This window comes from Triturus cristatus, chromosome 3_1 (genome assembly GCF_964204655.1).
Source record: "Triturus cristatus chromosome 3_1, aTriCri1.1, whole genome shotgun sequence".
NCBI classification, from domain to species: domain Eukaryota; kingdom Metazoa; phylum Chordata; class Amphibia; order Caudata; family Salamandridae; genus Triturus; species Triturus cristatus.
Window position 1 is genome coordinate 438719062 of NC_140583.1, and position 22681 is coordinate 438741742.

At 42.4% G+C, this 22681-nt stretch overlaps 1 protein-coding gene across 1 annotated transcript in view; it reads right to left on the reverse strand.

Annotated features, from left to right (window-relative positions):
• Positions 1-22681, reverse strand: part of ATP8B4 (ATPase phospholipid transporting 8B4 (putative)) — a 3731093-nt gene that overhangs the window by 1211274 nt on the left and 2497138 nt on the right. The window contains exon 17 of the mRNA XM_085644229.1: positions 3644-3808. Within this exon, the coding sequence (XP_085500355.1) occupies positions 3644-3808 (165 nt within the window). The remainder of the gene's footprint in view (positions 1-3643; positions 3809-22681) is intronic.

Genomic DNA, 22681 nt, shown 5'->3' on the forward strand with positions numbered 1-22681 from the left:
CAAGTAGTGCTGCCAACATATTTTAATTTGCACGGGCACTCAATAACATAAATTGTGAATTGGCTTTTACACGAAATGAGCTGTTAAATTCGCCAGGTTTTTCCATTTGCTAGAATAAACTCTGTAGTAGGTTTGGCAATTTCACAGCCTTTGCTCTTCCGGCATTTGATAAAACCATTGGTTTTCAACCAACTTGCATTCTTTTTGCCTTGGAAATGGCTGTTAATCAACCTGTCTTTGAGGTTCCGAGCTCTGCGATATGTAATTAAGGGATGATTGCCTATGATTTTACTAACAGTTTCATCCATTTGTAACAATTTCCAATGTTTTCTGATAATTTTGCTTATTTTTTTAGCATCATTCGAAAAATCCATAATCATTCTTATGGGTTCAGCATCAGGTTTGATCTCTTGTTTGGGCTTCAAACATTCCTCTCTTGATTTCTCATTCCCCCGTTGCCAACACCTTTTGACCAATGCTTTATTGTATTTTCGCAGCTCTAATCTCCTTGCTGTCTGTAAACTTTGGTTTCTCCACTCCTCTTGTTCCATGCAGATCCTCCGGATCCTCAAGAATTCACCATACGGTATGCTCGTAATGAGTGATGGTTGGTGAAAGCTAGTTGCCAACAATGTCGCATTTGTGGCTGTAGCTTTACGATGTAAAGTTGTCTCAATTTGACCATTCTTAATGTATATTTCCGTGTCCAGAAATATCACTTTTTCTTTGCTTATGTCACAAGTGAATTTCAATTTTGACATACTTGAGTTCAGAATAAGGAAATATTTATCAAATTCCGCTTTGGTCCCGTCCCAAATTAAAAGCAGGTCATCAATAAAGCGGTTCCACAGGACAATTTTGTTGACATATTGATCATGCTGAGGGTGCCAGGCTACTTCTTTCTCCCACCAACCCATCACTAGGCAAGCATAAATAGGGCTGAAGGAAAAACCCATAGCCGTACCCATGTTCTGGCGGTAGATCTCCTCCCCAAACACAAATATATTTTTCGTGAGACACAAGGATATAATTTGCAGCAACATTTTGTTATGATCGCTGTAGTGAATGTTTCTTTCTTATAGAAAAAATTCCACTGCTTTCATTCCCATCTCATTCTCAATGTTAGTGTACAGGGAAATGACATCCATGGTAATGAGGAGATAGCTATCCTGCCAAGGGGTATCTTGTAAATTTCTCAAAAGATTAGTGGTATCCTTTATATATGAACTCAAATTGCAAACAAAAGGTGCCAGAAAAAAGTCAATATAATTGGATATTGGTTCCAAAAGAGTTCCTTTGGTGGATAAGATAGGTCTCCCTGGTGGCCTCTTTGAATCCTTATGAAGTTTTGGAAGGAAATAAATAGTCGCAGTTACAGGAAATTGAACCGTCAAATATTTCACCTCATCCTCATCCAACAACTTCTTCTGAGCCCATATTGATAATCTGTACAGCCACTTGTGACTTGAACCATGAGTGATTCTTGTTTTGCTGTTTCAGTGACATATGATTTGAGGGACATATCTCTTTGATGAATGTATTTGTCTGATCAATAAGATTGGTGGTCTGATTCTTATTCTTATTCTTATTCTTATTCTCATGTTTATTCTTATTCTTATTCGTGGTAATTTTGGTATTCCTTCGTATTCTTAAATTCTTTCCCGCACGATATAACAGGGTAACCATAGTGGTATTACACAACAAAAACAAAAAAATGTTTAAGCCTGGTCCTAATGCTATGCGCTCACACCCCACTGGAGGGGTCTCATTTCATATAAAAACATGTATATTGTATAGAGGGATGCAGCCTGTGCAGGTGATTATTTAACTCCTTTATCAATTTGGAATATAATTGCATGGGGATCAGGTTAAACTTGATAACACAGTCTCTAAAATGAGCTTGCGGGCAAATCATCCGCATTATGGTGCCATGTTCAATTCGTGCAAATGAATTTAGAAAATAAAATTTGTTCAATGTACTTTAATCGGAATGAAGTGGGGGATTTCGCAAAATATGGATGTTTGTGAGCACACACATGTTATTATTGTTGATCTATATACAATTGCTAAATTATTTGTTTTTTGTGCAAACTACATCTCCCACAATGCTCATATCCTCACGTGACAGGAAGTGGGGTGTGTTCTATGAATGCCGGTACTTATGCGAGTTCCATTGTGATAAACAGTGTCGTGATCAAGGTCTTGTGGCAAGACCGAAACGCGTTGATTTCTATGGATTTCTCTGCTTAGGGCGAACTTGAAATAAAAGCATTGTATCAGAACTACGGAGTGCGATCCTGATTTTCCCTATCTGGGAGTTGTGGACACATATATATATATATACACACACATACACATAATGGATTCATCCGTCCCTGTAAAAAACTTAGATTTCCATTGTAAAGCCATGTGTGGTAAAGGCATATGCATGGTAAAACGTTTGTGGTGAAGGCATGCGTGGTAAAGACACATGCTTTGTTCCATCATACTTCGGTTGGTTGGCCTTCTGTTTGTCTGGGGCTTGGGTTACCATGCCTGCAGGTCTTCCGAATACTATAGGGTCATCCTAGTTTCTTTGTACCTCACCCCATACCTGTCTGGTTGGCGCCACAGGAGGTCTTCTGCTGTGTGTTTATTGTACGTCAGGCAGCAGTTGATGAAAATTATCAACTTGCTTAGCTCTCCTATGGAAACACTAGAGCAATTATATACCTAATGAAAAAGTAAGCAAGTAAAATGTGTTATGAATATCACCTGTGTTTAGAGATGGTTCAACTACTGTAAGCACTAGAAGACACTGATGTGTGCAAGCCCTTGTGGCACCAAAATATATAAACACTAACAAGCACTGATTTGTGAAAATACTGGGAAATAGCCACTGTAAGTCACAAAAAATAAACGCTGAAAACAAGACACCCTCATTATAAACCAATTTCTTACACCTACTCTTTCAACAGAATGGTATTTCCCCAAAATGCCAAGATGGATTAAGATGAGTACCAGGTTTAGTGCAGCAATTAAATGAAATTTAACTACTGAAGTTTTCTATGTTTCTGGTTTGGAAATATAGCAGTTTAATATATATAGACCATAAACTCCTAAACTGTGGTAAAGCAACTATTAGATCTTGAATACAAGACCGCTTCAAAGAGTGAAGGCTAGCCTTGAGGGAAACATATGGGTAATTTTGACTTCCTGACAATTTAAGTCAATATGATCTCGTAGCCAACCCCAATTCTTTACATTTGGCAGCCCTTCCCCTTGTTGTTTGTAGATGTACCTGTGCAATTTCTAGTAGATTTGTAATCAGCATGGCTCCTTAGATTTAGGCCCATCTTGGCATTACACTTTTTGGAATCAAATGCTTTACCTTTCTTGACACTGGAATAGACATTGTGAGCTTAATAAATGATCAGGTTCTTATCCATACAGTACTGCATCGGCAAGATTAATCTTGCTTTCTGGGATCTTTATGTTTTGTGATATTTACTCCCTTCTTAATTCTTTGTAATGCCTGGCAAGTGGGATATCCCCTTTGTTTTATGACTCTTGATTGGAATAAGATAATCAAAACATAAATCAAAAACACAGAAGACTATTCTTTCAGCAAAGTCACATGAAAGCTTGTTTTATATTGACTTACCATCATATCCCTTTCAATCTCTTCATACACTGCAGAAAGAGCTTCATCTCTGTTGTTTAAAGCAGTGCTCGCTTCCTTATGCCTTTTGAACCATCCTTTAAAATAGTCCTCCTCTAGGTCTCTATATGCAAGAACCAATGTTCGAAGGCCTTCTCCTGCAAACTCCTAGGAGAGCAACATGAAAAATGAAAAAGTGACATTGTGCAATTCTGTATTTCTCAGTCATATTACATGGATTAGATTTAGCAACCTACACATCAAATAAAAATCAGTGAGTGATCAGCCATCCAACCACGTCAGCAAAGCAAAGGACTATATAGTAAGTGACTACAATTATACTTTAGACACAGTTGAGAGCTATTGTTTACATACAGGTACTGCGCAGCAGTGTAAACGATCCAGCCACTCTGCAGCAACTCAAGTGTCAAACAAGGGCATTCCAACAAGGATTGCAACCGCACAAAGGTTCTACAAGTTCTACTGGGTGACTGGAACGTCTACCTAGCCCTCACCATTACATTATCTCTTCCCTCTTATTTATAATAAAAACAATAAAAATAAAAACATAAGCAACATATGAAGAATAAATGAAAACAAGAAAATTATATATTTTTTAAAACAAATAAGAGAAATACATAAAAATATACAAACTTGAAGTAGTGAATTGTGTAACGATGAAAACAAATGAGTCCTTATGGGCGAGACTCACTAATTATGACAGGATGTAAATACAAAAAATTTGAGCAAGATAATACAGAAGACAAGCAAAGAGAACCATGAAATAGGATCAGCGAAATCTTATTGGAACATCACAATGTTGCTTACTCCTCTGTGGACCAACGAGGACCTCCTCATTACTCTTATTGGTTTTGGATGCCAAACCAACACTGACATTCTCTGTACTCTCACCGCAACCTACCATGCTACTTCCCTCTTTATATTCCTGGTGATTTTGCAATTTCACAACCCTGGCAAGGTTCCACCAATTCTTGTTTTTCACCCTTACAGCATTACCACAAATTTTGTCTCCAACCAAATGTTCAAAATACTTCAAACAACCCTTCTTGGTGTAAGTTGGAATTGTAATCCGCATTACATCTCTGACTCTGACATGTTGCGAAACCACCTTTTTTCTTATGTCAAAATATTCTTTTTTGTCATTCTTGAGCTTTACCAACATTCAACCTTGCAAAATCATCCACACCTTCCATGACATTTATCTTGATCCGACCTGGACATATTTTTGTAGAAGGCTTCCTGCCTCTTAGCAAATAAAAAGGTGACACTTTGGTAGAAGATTGCAGAGTAGTGCTGTAAAACCAGAGAATAGAATGAACTTCGTTCTGCACCAGACACTTGCTGGCATTAGCCCAATTGTTTAACACCCTGTTCATGCATTCCACAAGCCCATTGATTTGTGGATGATATAATGAACTCTTGGAATGCTCAATTCCTCCATTTTGCAGGAATCTTTGAAATTCTGCACTCAAACATGGTATACACCATTATCTGGAACAATGCACGTTGGGAACCCCTCTCCTAACAAAATGTCCTTAAGAAAATCAATAAAAAAAATTGAATAAGAATCTGCAATAAAACAAACCTCTGGCCACTTGGAGTAGTAGTCTATGACCACCACCACAAATATGGACGTAACAGGCAAAGAGTTGAAAGGTCCAACCAAATCGATAGCCACTTTCTCTCATGGTCTACGAGGATAATGCATGGGCTGCATGGGCGAAACCCTTACTTTGAACCACAAACCACACAATTTTCAAACAACTCATCGACTTCTTGTCCATGTATGGCCACCAAAACACATCTCTCGCTCTCCATTTGGTAAATGTCTTCTCTAAATTTCCCTCATGTGCACCACTCATTATTTAATTTTTCAAACTTTCAGGGGGTATTACTCTTTCCCCACGCATTAAAAACCAAAAAGTACTTAGCATAATTTCACATACATTTGGAACTGAAACATCACATTCTTCTCTTTTGGCCAGCCTTCTTTGACATACTTCATGACCTGTCCAAGAACCGGATCACTGGCCAGTTCTCTCCTCCACTCCATTTGACTCACAGCACACATTCTCAACATCGATAGACGCAATAAAGCAATCGACCCGGTCTTCCTCCTCCAGTGAATCAGAATCAGCACCAGCAATGGGAAACCATGACAGAAAATCTGCCCTGCCAGTCTTATTTCCAGGCAGATACACCACCTCAAAATTGTATTGCAAAAGCTCAGTACATCAGCACCACCTGATGATACGCAGAAGCGAGATCTAACTTTGTGAACCATTTAGACCCATTTGCCATCGTCAGTAATTCTGTGATTTTAGGTAGGGGATGCGAATCTACCCAGATGTTTTTATTTAAGCTCCGTAGGTCCTCACAAATTCGTAGATCTCCATTTTTTTCCTTTGCCACGACCAAGGGTGAAAGCCGCAGGTTTGACTTGACGGGTTCTATAATGCCGTTAGCACACAATTCATTGAGTTCTTGCTCCAAACGTTCTCTTACACTAAAAGGCACACTCCTAAGCTTATGCTTTAACCCCTTGTATGCCCATGACGAGCTGGACTTGTCATGGAGCACAGTCGCGCTGTGCCCATGACGAGTCCAGCTCGTCATGAGGCATACCCTAGGGAGTCCCTCTGGTGCGGGCACCAGAGGGATTCCCTTTCTGCGAAAATAGCCTCGGGAGCTGGGGAAGAGCTTCCCCAGCACCCGAGGCCCCCCCCCCCCACCTCCCTTTCACTGTAATGACGAGCGCGCCGACGTCATTACAGTGCAAGTGAAAATGAAATGAGCCAAGAGGCTCATTTCAGGTTTCACTTTGTACGTGCTCAGGGGGCTATCTCAGCCCCCTGAGCACGTAGAAAGACGGGAGAGGTATCGTTGGAAAGGTGAGAATCTCCCCTTTCCAATGGTACCCCTCCCCAGTGGATCCCTGCTTGGGGATCACCACAGGAGGGCGATCCCCAAGCAGGGATCCACCCACTAGACACCAGGGAGGGCGGAGCGGCTCCTTGGGCAAGGGCCTTTGCTCCCCCCTGTTTATTTTTGGGAAATGTAGTCTTTTTGCCCCCCCTGGGAGGCAGATGGGGGCATTAGCCCCCAATCTGCCCCCCGGGGGGTAATAAGCCCACTAGACACCAGGGAAGTTTTGTATAAAAAAAAAGGGGTGGGGGCTGCCCAAAACGGGCAGGCCCATGCCCCCACCCCCCCCCCAATTACTAGAGTCTTTCTGCCCCCCCGGGGGGGCAGATGGGGCATTGGCCCCTAATCTGCCCCTCCGGGGGGGCAGAAAGCCCACTAAACACCAGGGATTAGTTTTCAGTTTTATTTTTAGGGTGGGGGCTGCCCGCAAAGAGCACACCAATGCCCCCCCCACCACCATTACAGCCTTTCTGCCCCCCATCTACCCCCCGGGGTGGCAAAAAGCCCACTAGACACCAGGGAATTGCCTGTCGCGGGTACTTGGGCCTCCCACGCGAGTGAGGCACCGTTTTTATCGGGAGACCCGGGGGAACGCTGGGTGGTAGGAAATTTGTGTCAGCCCGGTGATGCCTCAACTTTCCCACACACAAATGTGTGACAAAGGCAATTTTTTCAGCTAAATTTGAGGTTTGCAGGGCATTCTGGGTAAAGAAACGTTGGGGGATCCACGCAAGCCATACCTCCCTGGAATCCCCCGGGTGTCTAGTTTTCAGAAATGTGTGGGTTTGGTAGGTTCCCCTAGGTGGCCGCAGAGCACCGGGCCAAAAACCCAGGTGACCCCCCTTGCAAAACCAGGTCGTTTTGAGGTAGGCAATTTTAATGTCGCCTCAATACGTTTTGGGGCCTTGCCTGTCACGGGTACTTGGGCCTCCCACACGAGTGAGGCACCGTTTTTATCGGGAGACCCGGGGGAACGCTGGGTGGTAGGAAATTTGTGTCAGCCCGGTGATGCCACAACTTTCCCACACAAAAATGTGTGAAAAAGGTGATTTTTTCAGCTAAATTTGAGGTTTGCAGGGCATTCTGGGTAAGGAAACGTTGGGGGATCCATGCAAGCCATACCTCCCTGGAATCCCCCGGGTGTCTACTTTTCAGAAATGTGTGGGTTTGGTAGGTTCCCCTAGGTTGCCGCCGAGCACGGGGCCAAAAACCCAGGTGACCCCCCTTGCAAAACCAGGTCGTTTTGAGGTAGGCAATTTTCATGTCGCCTCAATACGTTTTGGGGCCTTGCCTGTCACGGGTACTTGGGCCTCCCACACGAGTGAGGCACCGTTTTTATCGGGAGACCTGGGGGAATGCTGGGTGGTAGGACATTTGTGGATCCACGCAGATTCCGGAACTTTCCACCACAGAAATGTGGGGAAAATGTGGTTTTTTTGTCAATTTTTTAGGTTTGCAAGGGATTCTGGGTAACAGACCCTAGTGGGAGGCAGTCAAGTCACCCCATCCTGGATTCCCCTGGGTGTCTAGTTTTCAAAAATGTATAGGTTTGCTAGGTCTCCCAAGGTGCCCGCAGAGCTAGGGTTCAAAAACTACAGCTAGACATTTTGCCAAAAAAGGGTCATTTTTCACTGCGAAATTGAGGTGTGACCACGTTGCGTTTTGCGCCGTTTCCTGTCGCGGGAACTAGGCCGACCCACACAAGTGAGGTACCATTTTTCTCGTAAGACTTTGGGGAACGCGTGGTGGGTAGAAATTTGTGGATCCACGCAGATTCCGGAACTTTCCACCACAGAAATGTATGGAAAATGTGCTTTTTTTGTCAATTTTTTAGGTTTGCAAGGGATTCTGGGTAACAGACCCTGGTGGGAGGCAGTCAAATCACCCGATCCTGAAATCCCCTGGGTGTCTAGTTTTCAAAAATGTATAGGTTTGCTAGGTCTCCCAAGGTGCCCGCAGAGCTAGGGTTCAAAAACTACAGCTAGACATTTTGCCAAAAAAGGGTCATTTTTCACTGCGAAATTGAGGTGTGACCCCATTGCGTTTTGCACCGTTTCCTGTCGCGGGCACTAGGCCGACCCACACAAGTGAGGTACCGTTTTTCTCGTAAGACTTTGGGTAACGCGGGGTGGGTGGAAATTTGTGGATCCACGCAGATTCCAGAACTTTTCACCACAGAAATGTGGGGAAAATGTGTTTTTTTGGTCAATTTTTTAGGTTTGCAAGGGATTCTGGGTAACAGACCCTGGTGGGAGGCAGTCAAGTCACCCCACCCTGGATTCCCCTGGGTGTCTAGTTTTCAAAAATGTATAGGTTTGCTAGGTTTCCCAAGGTGCCCGTAGAGCTAGGGTTAAAACACTAGAGCTAGGCACTTTGCCAAAAAAGGGTAAATTTTCACTGCGATATTGAGTTGTGACCACGTTGCGTTTTGCGCCGTTTCCTGTCGCGGGCACTAGGCCGACCCACACAAGTGAGGTACCGTTTTTCTCGTAAGACTTTGGGGAACGCGGGTGGGTGGAAATTTGTGGATCCACGCAGATTCCAGAACTTTTCACCACAGAAATGTGGGGAAAATGTGTTTTTTTTCTCAATTTTTTAGGTTTACAATGGATTCTGGGTAACAGACCCTGGTGGGAGGCAGTCAAATCACCCGATGCTGGAATCCCCTGGGTGTCTAGTTTTCAAAAATGTATAGGTTTGCTAAGTCTCCCAAGGTGCCCGCAGAGCTAGGGTTAAAAAACTAGAGCTAGGCACTTTGCCAAAAAAAGGTAAATTTTCACTGCGATATTGAGTTGTGACCACGTTGCGTTTTGCACCGTTTCCTGTCGCAGGCACTAGGCCGACCCATACAAGTGAGGTACCGTTTTTCTCGTAAGACTTTGGGGAACGCAAGGTGGGTGGAAATTTGTGGATCCACGCAGATTCTGGAACTTTCCACCACAGAAATGTGGGAAAATGTGGTTTTTTTTACAGTTTTTTAGGTTTGCAAAGGATTCTGGGTAACAGACCCTGGTGGGAGGCAGTCAAATCACCCGATTCTGGAATCCCCTGGGTGTCTAGTTTTCAAAAATGTATAGGTTTGCTAGGTCTCCCAAGGTGCCCGCAGAGCTAGGGTTCAAAAACTACAGCTAGACATTTTGCCAAAAAAGGGTCATTTTTCACTGCGAAATTGATGTGTGACCACGTTGCGTTTTGCACCGTTTCCTGTTGCGGGCACTAGGCCGACCCACACAAGCGAGGTACCGTTTTTCTCATAAGACTTTGGGGAACGCGGGGTGGGTGGAAATTTGTGGATCCACGCAGATTCCAGAACTTTTCACCACAGAAATGTGGGGAAAATGTGTTTTTTTGGTCAATTTTTTAGGTTTGCAAGGGATTCTGGGTAACAGACCCTGGTGGGAGGCAGTCAAGTCACCCCATCCTGGATTCCCCTGGGTGTCTAGTTTTCAAAAATGTATAGGTTTGCTAGGTTTCCCAAGGTTCCCGTAGAGCTAGGGTTAAAAAACTAGAGCTAGGCACTTTGCCAAAAAAGGGTAAATTTTCACTGCGATATTGAGTTGTGACCACATTGCGTTTTGCGCCGTTTCCTGTCGCGGGCACTAGGCCGACCCATACAAGTGAGGTACCGTTTTTCTCGTAAGACTTTGGGGAACGCAAGGTGGGTGGAAATTTGTGGATCCACGCAGATTCCGGAACTTTCCACCACAGAAATGTGGGAAAATGTGGTTTTTTTGACAATTTTTTAGGTTTGCAAGGGATTCTGGGTAACAGACCCTGGTGGGAGGCAGTCAAGTCATCCCATCCTGGATTCCCCTAGTTTTCAAAAATGTATAGGTTTGCTAGGTTTCCCAAGGTGCCAGCAGAGCTAGAGTTCAAAAACTAGAGCTAGGCACTTTGCCAAAAAAGGGTAAATTTTCACTGCGATATTGAGTTGTGACCACGTTGCGTTTTGCGCCGTTTCCTGTCGTGGGCACTATGCCTACCCACACAAGTGAGGTACCATTTTTATCGGGAGACTTAGGGTAATTCAGTTTTGTAAAGGAACTGTTATTATCTATTGACTTTCGATGCATTTCTGCCTTCCAAATGAAAGATATTGTGTAAAAAAGAAGTCATTCTAAAAAATGACTGATAATTCTCATGCTAGTATGAGTATTCCCAATTTCAGAAATGTGCAAATATCTACTGTTTCTAAACTCTTTTTTTTTTTTTTAAAGTTTCAAAAACCTTTATTGCAACTTTCAGCAACCATACAACCATTCGCCTACAACCTTTCCGGCCGGCTTACTGTTTCTAAACTCTATATTTTGTTCCTATTTCAGAAATACATAGGTGTTTTTCATACCGATTTTTCCATGTACACATTTTTACAGAATAATTACTATATACCCGGTACATAATAAAAAACCATTGCAAGTTGCTGCTCAGTTTTTGGCTCTGGGTTCGTCGGGTTCTTGGTGAACCTACAAGTCCTATATATCCCCACAACCAGTAATGTCCAGCGGATGTAATGGTATATTGCTTTCAAAGAGCTGTCATAATAAGAAGAAGTTACAGGTGAAAACGTTGACACGAAAGGCTTTTTTTTTCAACTAATTTTCAATTTATCCTATATTTAACTGTTAGTTTCTATAAAAAAACCTTGATGGATCTACACAAATGACCCCTTGCTGAATTCAGAATGTTATCTTCTTCTCGAAAATGTATAGCTTTCCAGGATCCATTATTGCTTTTGTATCCATTTCTGCCATTAACTGGAAAGAGGTCAAAAGCACAAAAAATAGCAAAATTAGGCTATGTCCCAGAAAAATACCAAAAATGTGTAAACAATGTTGGGTTTCTGACAAAAGTCTGGTATCCCCGAAAAGCTGGGAAAATGGTGATTTCAACCCCACAAATCCTTTTTTGATTACATTTGCAAGGAAAAACCCAGATGCTTTCATTTGCAGCCCGTTTTTCCAATTTTTCAGAAAAAAAACAAAATTTTGCTGTATTTTGGCTCATTTCTGTGACCCCTCTAGGAGAATCCACAAACCCTGAGTACCTTTAGAATCCCCATGATGTTGGAAGAAAAGGATGCAAATTTGGCGTGGATACCTTATGTGGTCAAACAGTTACAGGGGCCTCAGCGCGCACACTACCCCAAATAGCCAAAAAAGGGCGTGGCACAGGAGGGGAAAAGGCCTGGCAGCGAAGGGGTTAAAGGAATAGCACTGTCTTTCACCTTTTTTTTCCTGGACAAAACTATTGATCTTTTGACAACTTCCTACTGAAAACAAGGGGGAAACTGTTGGATAATACTTTTGATGTAATCAGTAGAGTCAACAACGCTAACCTGCTCCTTAGTACAGGGCCTTAGAACCATTTTGTTGAGCCCTTGATGAAACCACCCTGGGATCGACAAACCCTTGATGGCAACCTAGACTTCTGCAAGAACTTTCCTCCCCTTAAATTCCAGAATGTCTTGGAAAAATCCAGCTAACTCTATCTTACGCCCCTCATAAGAGATGGGAGCTCTGTCAAGAGGTTTCAAAGCTTGACCACCCAACGGCTCCTTGAATAATTCTTGGGTGATAATGGTAATCCTTGCCCCTAAATCTACTAGTAACCTCAAAATATTCTCTCCAACACCAATTTCAACATAAAGATCAATGCAAGTAGATGCATCACCCACCATGACCAGCTCTTCACTCACAACCAGCACCATATACCTCAAATCATCCAGAATATTCTGCATTTTTTCTTGGTCTTCATGAGAACATCCTGAACATTTGCAACATTAGACGTAGTGACTTGACTTCTGCTCACTTGTACACTGCCTCCACCATGCTTCTCACTCTGACCACAAACTATACACATGACATTTTTTGCTAGGCAAAAGTTGGTACCTTAGTGTGAGATGCATTTCCACATCTTAAATAAATATTACTTTAACTGAGAAAAGGTTTTTTCTTAGGACATTACACCCCATTAGATTTAAGTTCCTTTTCCCGAACTGCACCAACAGTCTCATCACTCTTGTTCTCCAACTCTTTCACCGAAACCTTAGACTATTCCATGTTTTTAGCCATGCGGATAGTTTCCTCCAAAGATGGATTCCCCATAGACAATAATTTTTGTTGAATTTTCTTGTCTGAGCACTTACATATATGCCAGTCTCTGAAACTCTTCAAATTGACAGTTTGTGATCAACCACCTGTGAGCAGAAACAAAGGTGTCGACATACTCTAATGACAACTGTTCTCTTTTGAAGAAATTTGTGCCGAAGAACAACCAGACTAGACTGAACATCAAAATATAGTTCCAGTTTTTTCTAAAAAAAGATGGTCATGGTGTTACCGACAGCATGACAATATATTAACCAGATAAAAATTTGCTTTTCTCAGTTAATACCCAGAACTCCTCCAGTCCAGTTTCTCACACTCACTCAGTGTCTCGTTCCAAAATTATGGACAAATAGAAATAATTTGCAATGCTTGTGTATGACATTCAAACAAGTTATAGTCAACACACACCAATACTACGGTAAAACAATGGTGTGCGCATCATCGTTATTAAATAAGCATAAAAATGAACCTTATGAGACACTTGTGGGTGTGCGTGTCACCACGCTGGTGAAAACCAGACTCTTGTTGATGAAGATATGAATTGCAAGAAGGTGTGCATATCACTGTGTCATTATTATTCTGGCGATGCACATTGCCACGTAGATGCTGGTGTGCGCATCACCATGCAATTGAAATACTGAAGCACTTAAGCCTGGAATATCCAGAAGACATGCCCCGCCAATTTTGCACACTAAACAGTGCCGGCTGTAACTCTTTTACACTTATAAGATGGTCGCCTGGGATATCTTGAACGTGACCAATCCACAACCTCCAAAATGTCCGCTGCATAAAGACGTCCGACATCCAACGTGAAGCGTCTGGCAAAAGATCCTGTAACGATGGCCGTCTGCATCAACTAGTATGCAGCGCAGAACAAAGTTCCACCTTGATGGTCCTACCCATGCGCATGCGCTCTGACTGTACACTGCTGCTGCCATATAGCAATGCACCAATACTGCTGTTCACTGTGACAGCTCAATTACTTGTTTCGCTGCTGTTCGACACTGCCAAATATCATTCTTCACAACCTTGTAAACTTCCCCTTTGAAATTATACACCAACCTGCACCAACCAGAGGGAAGACACTGAACGACAGTTCAGCAGTACCTGAAGCGCATGGCCAAAGTATTTTTAGTAAGTGACTAAAAATATACTTAAGACACAGTTGAGATTTATTGTTTACATACAGGCACTGTGCAGCAGTGTAAAAGGTCCAATGACTGCAGCAACTCATCTGTCAAACAAGGGCATTCCAACAAGGAATGAAACCGCACAAAGGTTCAACAAGTTCTAATGGGTAACTGGAATGTCAGCCCAGACCTCACCATTACAGAATACTAGTCATACTTTGAGATCCCCCCTGTGCCTGGCAGAGTTCTCACTGCTTTCTGTGCATTTATTGATGTTTTTCATAGAATGTTAAACAGTATGCTGAGCACTTTCCTGGCACTAATCAGTAAATGTTTTTGTTTAAAAATTAAATGTAATTCATTAAAACAAAATAACAACACTCCTGAACCCATTTCTCACTGTGCATGGGGGCCACTGTAAGTTTTCCCCATGCCAGTATAGGGAAATGTTATGTTAAGCAATTTCTAATGCACACGAATACCCGTGGGTATCTTGGTGCAAATAGGTATAGCAGTTTGGCAAGAAATGAGTAATAGGTGTTAAAGAACCACGTTTTGAGCAGTTTCCTGAAAGTTAATAAGGTGGGAGAAGCATTGATATTTAAAGGCAGACCGTTCCAGAGTGTGGGGGCTTCCAAGGAGAAACAGCTGCCCCCCATTTGAGTCTCTTAAAACTGGGACGAGAGACCATCATGGTGCTTTTAGATTGTAAATCTCTACTGGGTATGTACCAGGTGAGAGATTGTGTAAGATGTCAGGAGCCTGAGTCATGTAAGGTGTTGTAGGTGAGGCACAAAGCCTTACATTTAATTTAGTTACTCACTGAAAGCCAGTGGAGTCCCCTAATGGAGGCAGAGACAGGTTGGTACTTTGGAAGATCAAGAATAAGTCTCAAAGCTGCATTCTGCATGCTCTGTAACTTTTTCATGTACTGTTTTTGAAGCTTGACATAATGTCTAATACAGTAGTCAAGTTTGGTAAGAATTAGTAATGTAATAACTGTTTTTCTTTAAGTAAGAGGAATTAAAGGGAGGATCTTCTTAATAGTTCTCAGGGTGTCAAAACTGGAAGAGACAACTGAACTGGTGTGTTTATTAAAATTCAACTTATCATCTATAAGAATGCCTAGATCTTTTACTTTTTGAACCGGAATAGGGAGCGTTCCTAGCGTGATTGGGCAACAAATTTGGGCTATTTCCAAAGAGTATATCCCCGGTTTTATCAGAGTTCAACTTAAAGCAATGCTTGCCCATCTATTGACTAACAGCTCTCATACAATTATGAAGCTGAGAAACAGTGACATCTGCGTTATTAGAGGCCGACACAACAATCTTTGTATCCTCGGCATAGGAAGTAGGAGAGAACCTGAAAGATCTGATCAAAGAGGCCAGTTCGGTAACAAAAATGTAGTAACCACAGAGGCAGTGGTTATTCAACAAAGTCCTTTATTCATTCAAGTACAGGAACACATCCATAGAGCAACCTCCAGCTTCATTAACTCTCTTCTCTCTTCTCAGAATCTTCCAGGGATGTCATTCCATGTCATAGAACGACATCACTAAGTTCTACAGTGAAGGCACAAATTCTACACACAATTTTGAAGATCAAAGTACTCAAAGAGGAGCCCTGGGGGACCCCACATGGAAGAGAAAGGGACTTTGATGAGAAATTCTCCAGCATGACTGAGTGGTCTCTGACCATTAAAAAAGACTGAAGCAGAGCAAGAGCTTTGTTGGAAATGCCCAGCTCTTTTAGACGATCAATGAGAGTGGCATGATCGACCATGTCAAAAGCTGCAGACAGGTTCAGAAGGATGAGTGCCGCAGAGCCACCTTTGTGCAGGATGGTTCTTAACTCCTCTGTAGTCTTTATCAGTGCCGTCTCTGTACTGTGTTTGGCCCTAAAGCCGAATTGTGTGGGGTCCAGTAAATGATTTAACTGAATGAATTGTGCCAATTGTGCATTTATTAGTTTTTCCACTATTTTTGCTGGAAATGGTAACCCGGAAATTGGACGATAGTTTGCTGGGTTGTCTGGGTCTTAATTAGGCTTTTTGAGGAGTGGCAAAATAGATGCTTTTTCCACAAGTTGGGAAATGTCCCGGAGCTGAACATCCTGTTGAAGATGTTAGTGAGATATGAGACAATGGAAACAGGAATCTATTTAATAATAGGGGGCAGGGGTCACAAGGTGACCCTGATTTGGTGGAATTAATCAAGTTGAGGACTTCTGATACCATGGTACACAAGAATTGACTGAAATTTGATAAGGAGCTACCACCAAGAAGTTTGGAGTCATTAGTAGAAGATAGAGCTATTGGGGGTCAACAGTTGAGAAAGAAGTCAATTGGTTATACATTTGTCCCACTTTATCACAAAAGTAGGAGGCTATTTTCTCACAGAAGTATTGACTGTTGTTTAATCCTTTGTTCTCTGGGACTTTGGTAAGTATATTTTGTTCAAAGATAGTGTGGAGTGGGGTTAGAATCTACTTTCCTGAATTGAATAGGGGAGGGAACAGTTAATTCAAAGACAAAGGCTTTATGGTGAGACCACGTGAGCGGGAGACACTCCTTTACAGAGATGAACCGGTTTTTGGAGAAGATAACATCTAATATATGACCAGCTCCAAGGGTGGGCTGATGTAGTAGTTGGTGAGGTTAAAAGCATTCATAATATCTAGGATAGCCTCCGTATTTTTATTACGCCTAGGCGGTGATCTCCGTTCCGCTCGTGGAGTTTGCAGAGTTTTCCGCACTCCGCGTTACGCGGAGATCACAGAGTTCCCCAAAACTGCACTTCGTGCAGCGGAGCGGAGTTTTTTTCCTCGCTCGTGTTCACCAACATCAAGTTGGCGAGCGCGAACGAGGAAAATCAACTTCCTGGCAAGATTTTTCCTCGTTTGCGATCGTCAACACTAAGTTGGTGAGCGCGAGCGTGGAAAATAAAACTCCCGGTGAGATTTCTCAACGCGGGGGAGGGGGGTCAGGTTTCTCATTGCGAGTGGTCGCGTATGCTCGTGAACGCTCGTGTTTAGAAACAGCCCGTTCACCTGGAGCAAGCTGCAGCTCGAGTAAAAATCTACTCAAGGGGCAGAAAAGGAAAGCTTGCGCTGTGTATGGTGCCGTTCGCGATGATCGTACAGTGCGGAGAAGCATCCAGTACTGTGCAATCACCGCAAACTATGCTGCTCACGCAGATCTGCGTAGTGCGGCGGAATTATTTTACCACTTCGCGCAGTTTCGCGTAGAGCAACTCCACGAACTCCGCCCAGGGTTAATTTTTATCTTCTGTGCAGTCCAGATGAAAATTAAAATCACCTAGAACTGTAGAATCGCTGTTACAAGCCCTCCCTGAACCAGAGCATGAATGAAATGTAAAAAGTCACATCTTGAGCCCGGCGGGCGATAAAGAAGTAGGCCTTTGAATGAGTAGTTTTTTGTTAACTCCAAGCTGAAAGAACGCATTTTGCAATCTGGGTAGGGCAAAGAAATGAGGGACCATGTGGCCCAGTAGCAGATGGGCCGTAATCAGGGGTTTGTATGATGCTCATAAAATTAGATCCAATGGTGTCACAGCTTATGTAAAAAGTATGAGTACTAAAGGAATTTTCAACACCTTGAAATGTAAAATTGAAATGATTTGGGAGTGCTGTAAATTAGGAGGAAAACCCTTGACATAAACAAATATTATTTTTTTAATGAGATGGGAATGAAAGTTGGGGCAGACATGGATATCAGATGTTTTTTTGAGGAGTCCAGGTCAGGATATGTGCAGTGTGGCACCATATATTGGAATTAAACTAGTCAGATACCTCTTCATTAATAAACAGAGCACATTTGATTGAGGAAATATAATGTTGCAGCTTGAGCCCAAGGCACTAAAAAAGCATAAGGCCTGGGGAGTAATTACACTGTGCCCACTCTTTTCTGATAGAATGACGTGAACACAGAAGGCCCGACTCCATTTTAAGAAGGCCGAGACTCCACTTTCTATATTTTTGCAAAATCATCATGTCTGCCTTTTAAACAAATGTGATCTGCCTTTAACTTTCCAAGAACTGTGAAAGTGTCAAGTCATTTAGATATACACATCAACAAGACACCTGAAGCGATATCAGTCAGAAACAACTGCCTTGTTATCTAAATGTCAAGGTCAAACGAAGAACAATAACCAAAACAGTGAGGTCTGTGCTGTAGTTTTACCTTATTATTATTGCATCTTAGCCTAGCATTTTGATGCTCACTGGTTATATCAAACATTCCTAATGTGATGTTGGAAATTCTTTAGATAGGATATAGTATAAAAGGACTGCCACTTGACCACTTGTCAGGAGAGTTCCTTCACCCCAGATTATCTTGAGCAAGATACTGCCAGAGAAGATCCTGCCTGCCAGAGATGCTGCTGTAGCACACCTTTTACTGAAAGCTGATACTGAGCCTGAGAGGAGAGAAGTTGATGCTGAACGTGTGTTTGCCTTTTGCAGAGAGCACGGCCACCTTGACCCTGGATAATTACAGTGTTTTCCTGTAAAGAGGAGTGCACATGCGCTTATTCTCCCTAAGGAATTCTTGATGCTCTCCTAGGCAAGCACACAGAGGCAGGTTTTAGGGTGTAAGGGTTTTAGAGGACATTTTAACCATGGTATGTATGTTTGTATGTATGTAAGTATGTATGCATAGGGTGCTGTTCTGCGGGGCTGCAAAAACCTGTCTTTCACATTCCAGCATTGGTGAACTGAACCAAGTTCACTCTTATCACTCGTAGATGGGAAGGCAAACCTTGTAGAGCAGAGCCAGAGACTCGGTTTATGCAACACTGATACCCAACGTGGGTTCGATGTTTTGGGAACCATTCAGTCATTTCTTTTTAATACACACACACACACACACACACATGAACCAGTATTGCTTCATTACGGAGACGTCTGTAGTAATCGTAGTTATGTTCTACAGGAAATAAGGTAGCACCTATTGCAATAGGTTCGTCAAGTTTGACTCTTAAAACGTCATTCCCCATTGTGTAAGTTTTCTAATTCTTTGAATCCATTTTTTCTTGAATTCGTTCATATGGTGGCATCTATTGTGATAGAAGCCAATTAAAGAGAAGGTGTTACTGAGCATTTCAAGCTTCAAGGTGTCTCCGATGTAGGTGCGGGCAGTTACTTTTGTAATAGCTGCTCATGTGGCATATGTCTTTGAGACATTTTGCTCATGGGTGGAGTTTGAAACTATAGACGTTACATCTAAGCAGTTTCAGGTTTATAGGGCAATATAACAGCCAGCAAATTATAGGACTTACGATGATTTGGAAATCACTTTAATTTACCAGGAACACCAGACAAGGTTTGCTGGTCAGTTGCTACATATGCACAGGAATGTCCGTCTGGGACTGCTTGTATACGAAGAGGCCATGTAGCCAGTCAGATGGCTACACTCCCGTTCCACATCCTGACACATTCCTTCTTGCTGAAGTTGTAGGTGTTTTAAGCTACAGTTGCCTTATATATAAGACTTGTATAGTTGTCTACTATGCACCATGAAATCTAGACCTACCTTATGTATGGTACCAGTAGTTCCAGTACCGGTACAAATCATTAGTTCACAGACTACTAATTCTATCATGGGAAAAGCGCCCATGAAGCGTGAAGAGATTCCCTTTTGGGTTGCTGTCAAGATCAACCAGTTAGAAGCACTAGTGAAGCTGCCTTCTAAGCACATTTATCTGAAGATTATGACATCATACCAGCTGAAGAAGACTAGCTTCCAGTATTTATCAGGAATGTGCCCCAGGGGAGGAAGTAATTAGAGTAGCTTTTTCTCCCATAGTACCTGAAGATATAAGGGAACTTTACACCAGTAAATAGGCTGTAAGACAGGCTATGGCCTTATACAGAAACAAATCAGGTGTGATAAACATTCTATTCCACATGTCATTCCCGTATGCAGTGAACCTCAAGCGCAAGCTCAACATCCTTTAAAACCAGAGGCAAAGTGTGATATTAAAGCAATATTTGATCAGTTGCATTATCAGGGCATAATAGCACCTTATCTTTCACCAATGGACAAATCTCTTTCCTGTCCCCAAACTAGACCGATAATATAGGATAGTTTTAGACTATAGGGATTCAAATGCAGATACAGGAACATATAGCCTGAAAAATATAATTAGCACAGGTTTAATGATGGCATCTCTAATGGTTTTTCAGTCATGATATAGCACCTGAAAGTGAGTATCTAGCCGCCTTTAGATCCAACGGTCTCGTTTTGACACTTACCTGTGGGCTATAAGAACAGTCCTGGCTTATTCTCAGCAAATATCATGGAGATCTTAAAACCATATCCCGAGGTATTGTCATTCATTGATGATATCTATCTTACTGATGACGACTTGGACGCACACCTAACTAGGGTGGACATGGTTACAGAATTAACTTTTTAAAAAGCAAAGGTTGACTACCTTCCTCAGATAGGAGTTATCCAATGAGGGCAAGGGTATGGCTTCAGATTTCTTTCAGAAGTGTGCTCCCTTGCAGCCTCTGACCCATCCACAGCCTGCACTGCATTGCAAGGTGTAGTAAAAGATGGTGAATTTCTTCTGCAGCACACTCTAAGATCTTAGTTGGTCAGCACTGCGCAACATGCAGAACTTCATTCCATGTTACATGGATTTCAAAAGGTAATTTCATCAGTTCCCACACACACTGATTTGTCCTTCTGTGTGCAAGGTTACTTTGTGGAGTTGCAACATTGCTGCTTGCATGGATTCAGGGATTTAACCTCTTCAGTGCCCCGCCCTTTCCACGCCCTGTGCCGGGCGTTTCATTAGCGGGCAGGGTTCATGACGAGATAGTCTCGTCATGGGCACAGCGCAACCGCACTCCATGACGAGACTATCTCGTCATGGGCACTGAAGGGGTTAAAGGGAAAATCTGATAAAGATAAACAACTCTCTGGAAGGATAGCTGCCTTACAAGATAAGCTTCCATTGGTTCATCTGAGGCATCAGCATGATGGATTTCATGCTAAAGGGAACTGTGTGGCTGACTTAGCTGCCAAAGCTGCAATTCACACTGTTAAAGTAGGAGCCTTATCCAGATCTCAAACGAGCAACACAGATATTTTAACAGCCGTACATATCACCAACCAAGGCAGAATGCCTTCAGCAGGCAGACTTTCCTCCTAAATATTCCAACACCCTTAATTCAGACCACAGTCCTGTGGTCACTCTACCAGGATTGGGAGTCAGGCTCATACCTAACAAACTATCCATATTAGATGTAATCAGCGAAGCTCATAAGGGATTGGCATATGCCCATACCGGGATCAATGCAAATATAATGCTACTGGCGGCCTTGTTTGCACAGAGTAGAGACAATTTCCAAAAGTGAGTTATTTGTCAACAGAATCAACCTTCTATTGTTAAGAGACCCTCGCTTACTCCTCTCATACTGTTCAACATCCACTTCGGGGAAATTTATTTGGACCCTAACAAACCAATAAATAATGTTAATCAATATGAATACATATTGGTAACTACTGATTCATGTCCTTGATTTCTATGGGTTTGGCCAAAGAAAAATGTAAGTGCTTCAGCGGTTGGGGGCCAGATGTATGAATGTTTTTTTGAGGTCTAAAATGAAAAATTGTCTAGTTAGCGACCGCAAAAAAGGGTGGTGGTATTTACGAACACAATTTTGCGAGTCGGTGACTCGCAAAATAGTGTTTGAGAGTCGCTATTAGGAAGGGGAATGCTGGGGGCATCCCTTCTTGATAGCAAATCAGAATGGTATATACGCTTTGTGACCGCACTTGCGGTCGTAAAACACTTGCAGTTTACCACCTACTTCAAATAGATGGTACGCCACTTGCAAACAGCAAGGGGACCTCTTCACCCTTGTGAATGGATGCGAAAATATTTTTTAAGAGCAGGAGGTGGTCCCTGGACCAGTGCCTACTCTTAAAAAATGAAACTGTAACCTTTCATTTTTCTTTTTTAAATGCATCCTGTTTCCGTTTATTGAAAAAGCTGTCATAGACATGATGATCTGCTGACCCCTGCAGGTCACCATCCATGCAAGTGCTGGCCATTCCTAATGGGTAGCAAATTGCGACCTACCTCATGAACATTGATGAGGCAGGTCATTTGCGACCCAATTAGGAATCGCAAACAGTGTCTTAGACACTGGTATACATTCCATTTTGCGAGTTACAGATTGCAAGTCACAAAACAAAGCGATTTGCGACTCGAAGAATGGAATGGTCGTACATCTGGCCCTTGGAGTTACTGGTAGCAATGGGGTCAGTACATTCATTTCACTCAGATAATGATCCTGTGCTCGTCTCGAAGGCTTACAGGGATACAGTGTCTGTACTGGGAGTTTGCCTGCAATTACAATCTGTTTAGAGCGGAATCCAACAGGTTTGTTAAGCATGCTAATGGCATAATTAAACAAGCCTTGACCACAAGGGTACTAAACTCAGTACCATAATATGTATGGAGTCCAGAGAGCATTAAGTAACTTGCCTGGATTAGTATTGGTGGGACGGTTTCCATACAAGGTTCTCTTTGGAGTTTCAATGTATGTACCTGCCTTGGATAATCTTTGGATGGTGGCAGATGAAGAAATGTTTGACCTGGAAAACTGTTTGAATGTCTTACAGAATATCCAAGAGATTAGAAACAAGCTGTCGAATCTGAATCATTCTGAAGCCGCCAGCAACTAAGAGAAGGTTGTAACCATTGCTGATCTGCAGACCCTAAAGTAGAGGATCTAGTTCATGAAAAGATCTGTGACAAGCAAGCTTTTGAACCATGTTACTGCCCACCCATTCCAGTACTTGGGGTAAAAGACAAAAC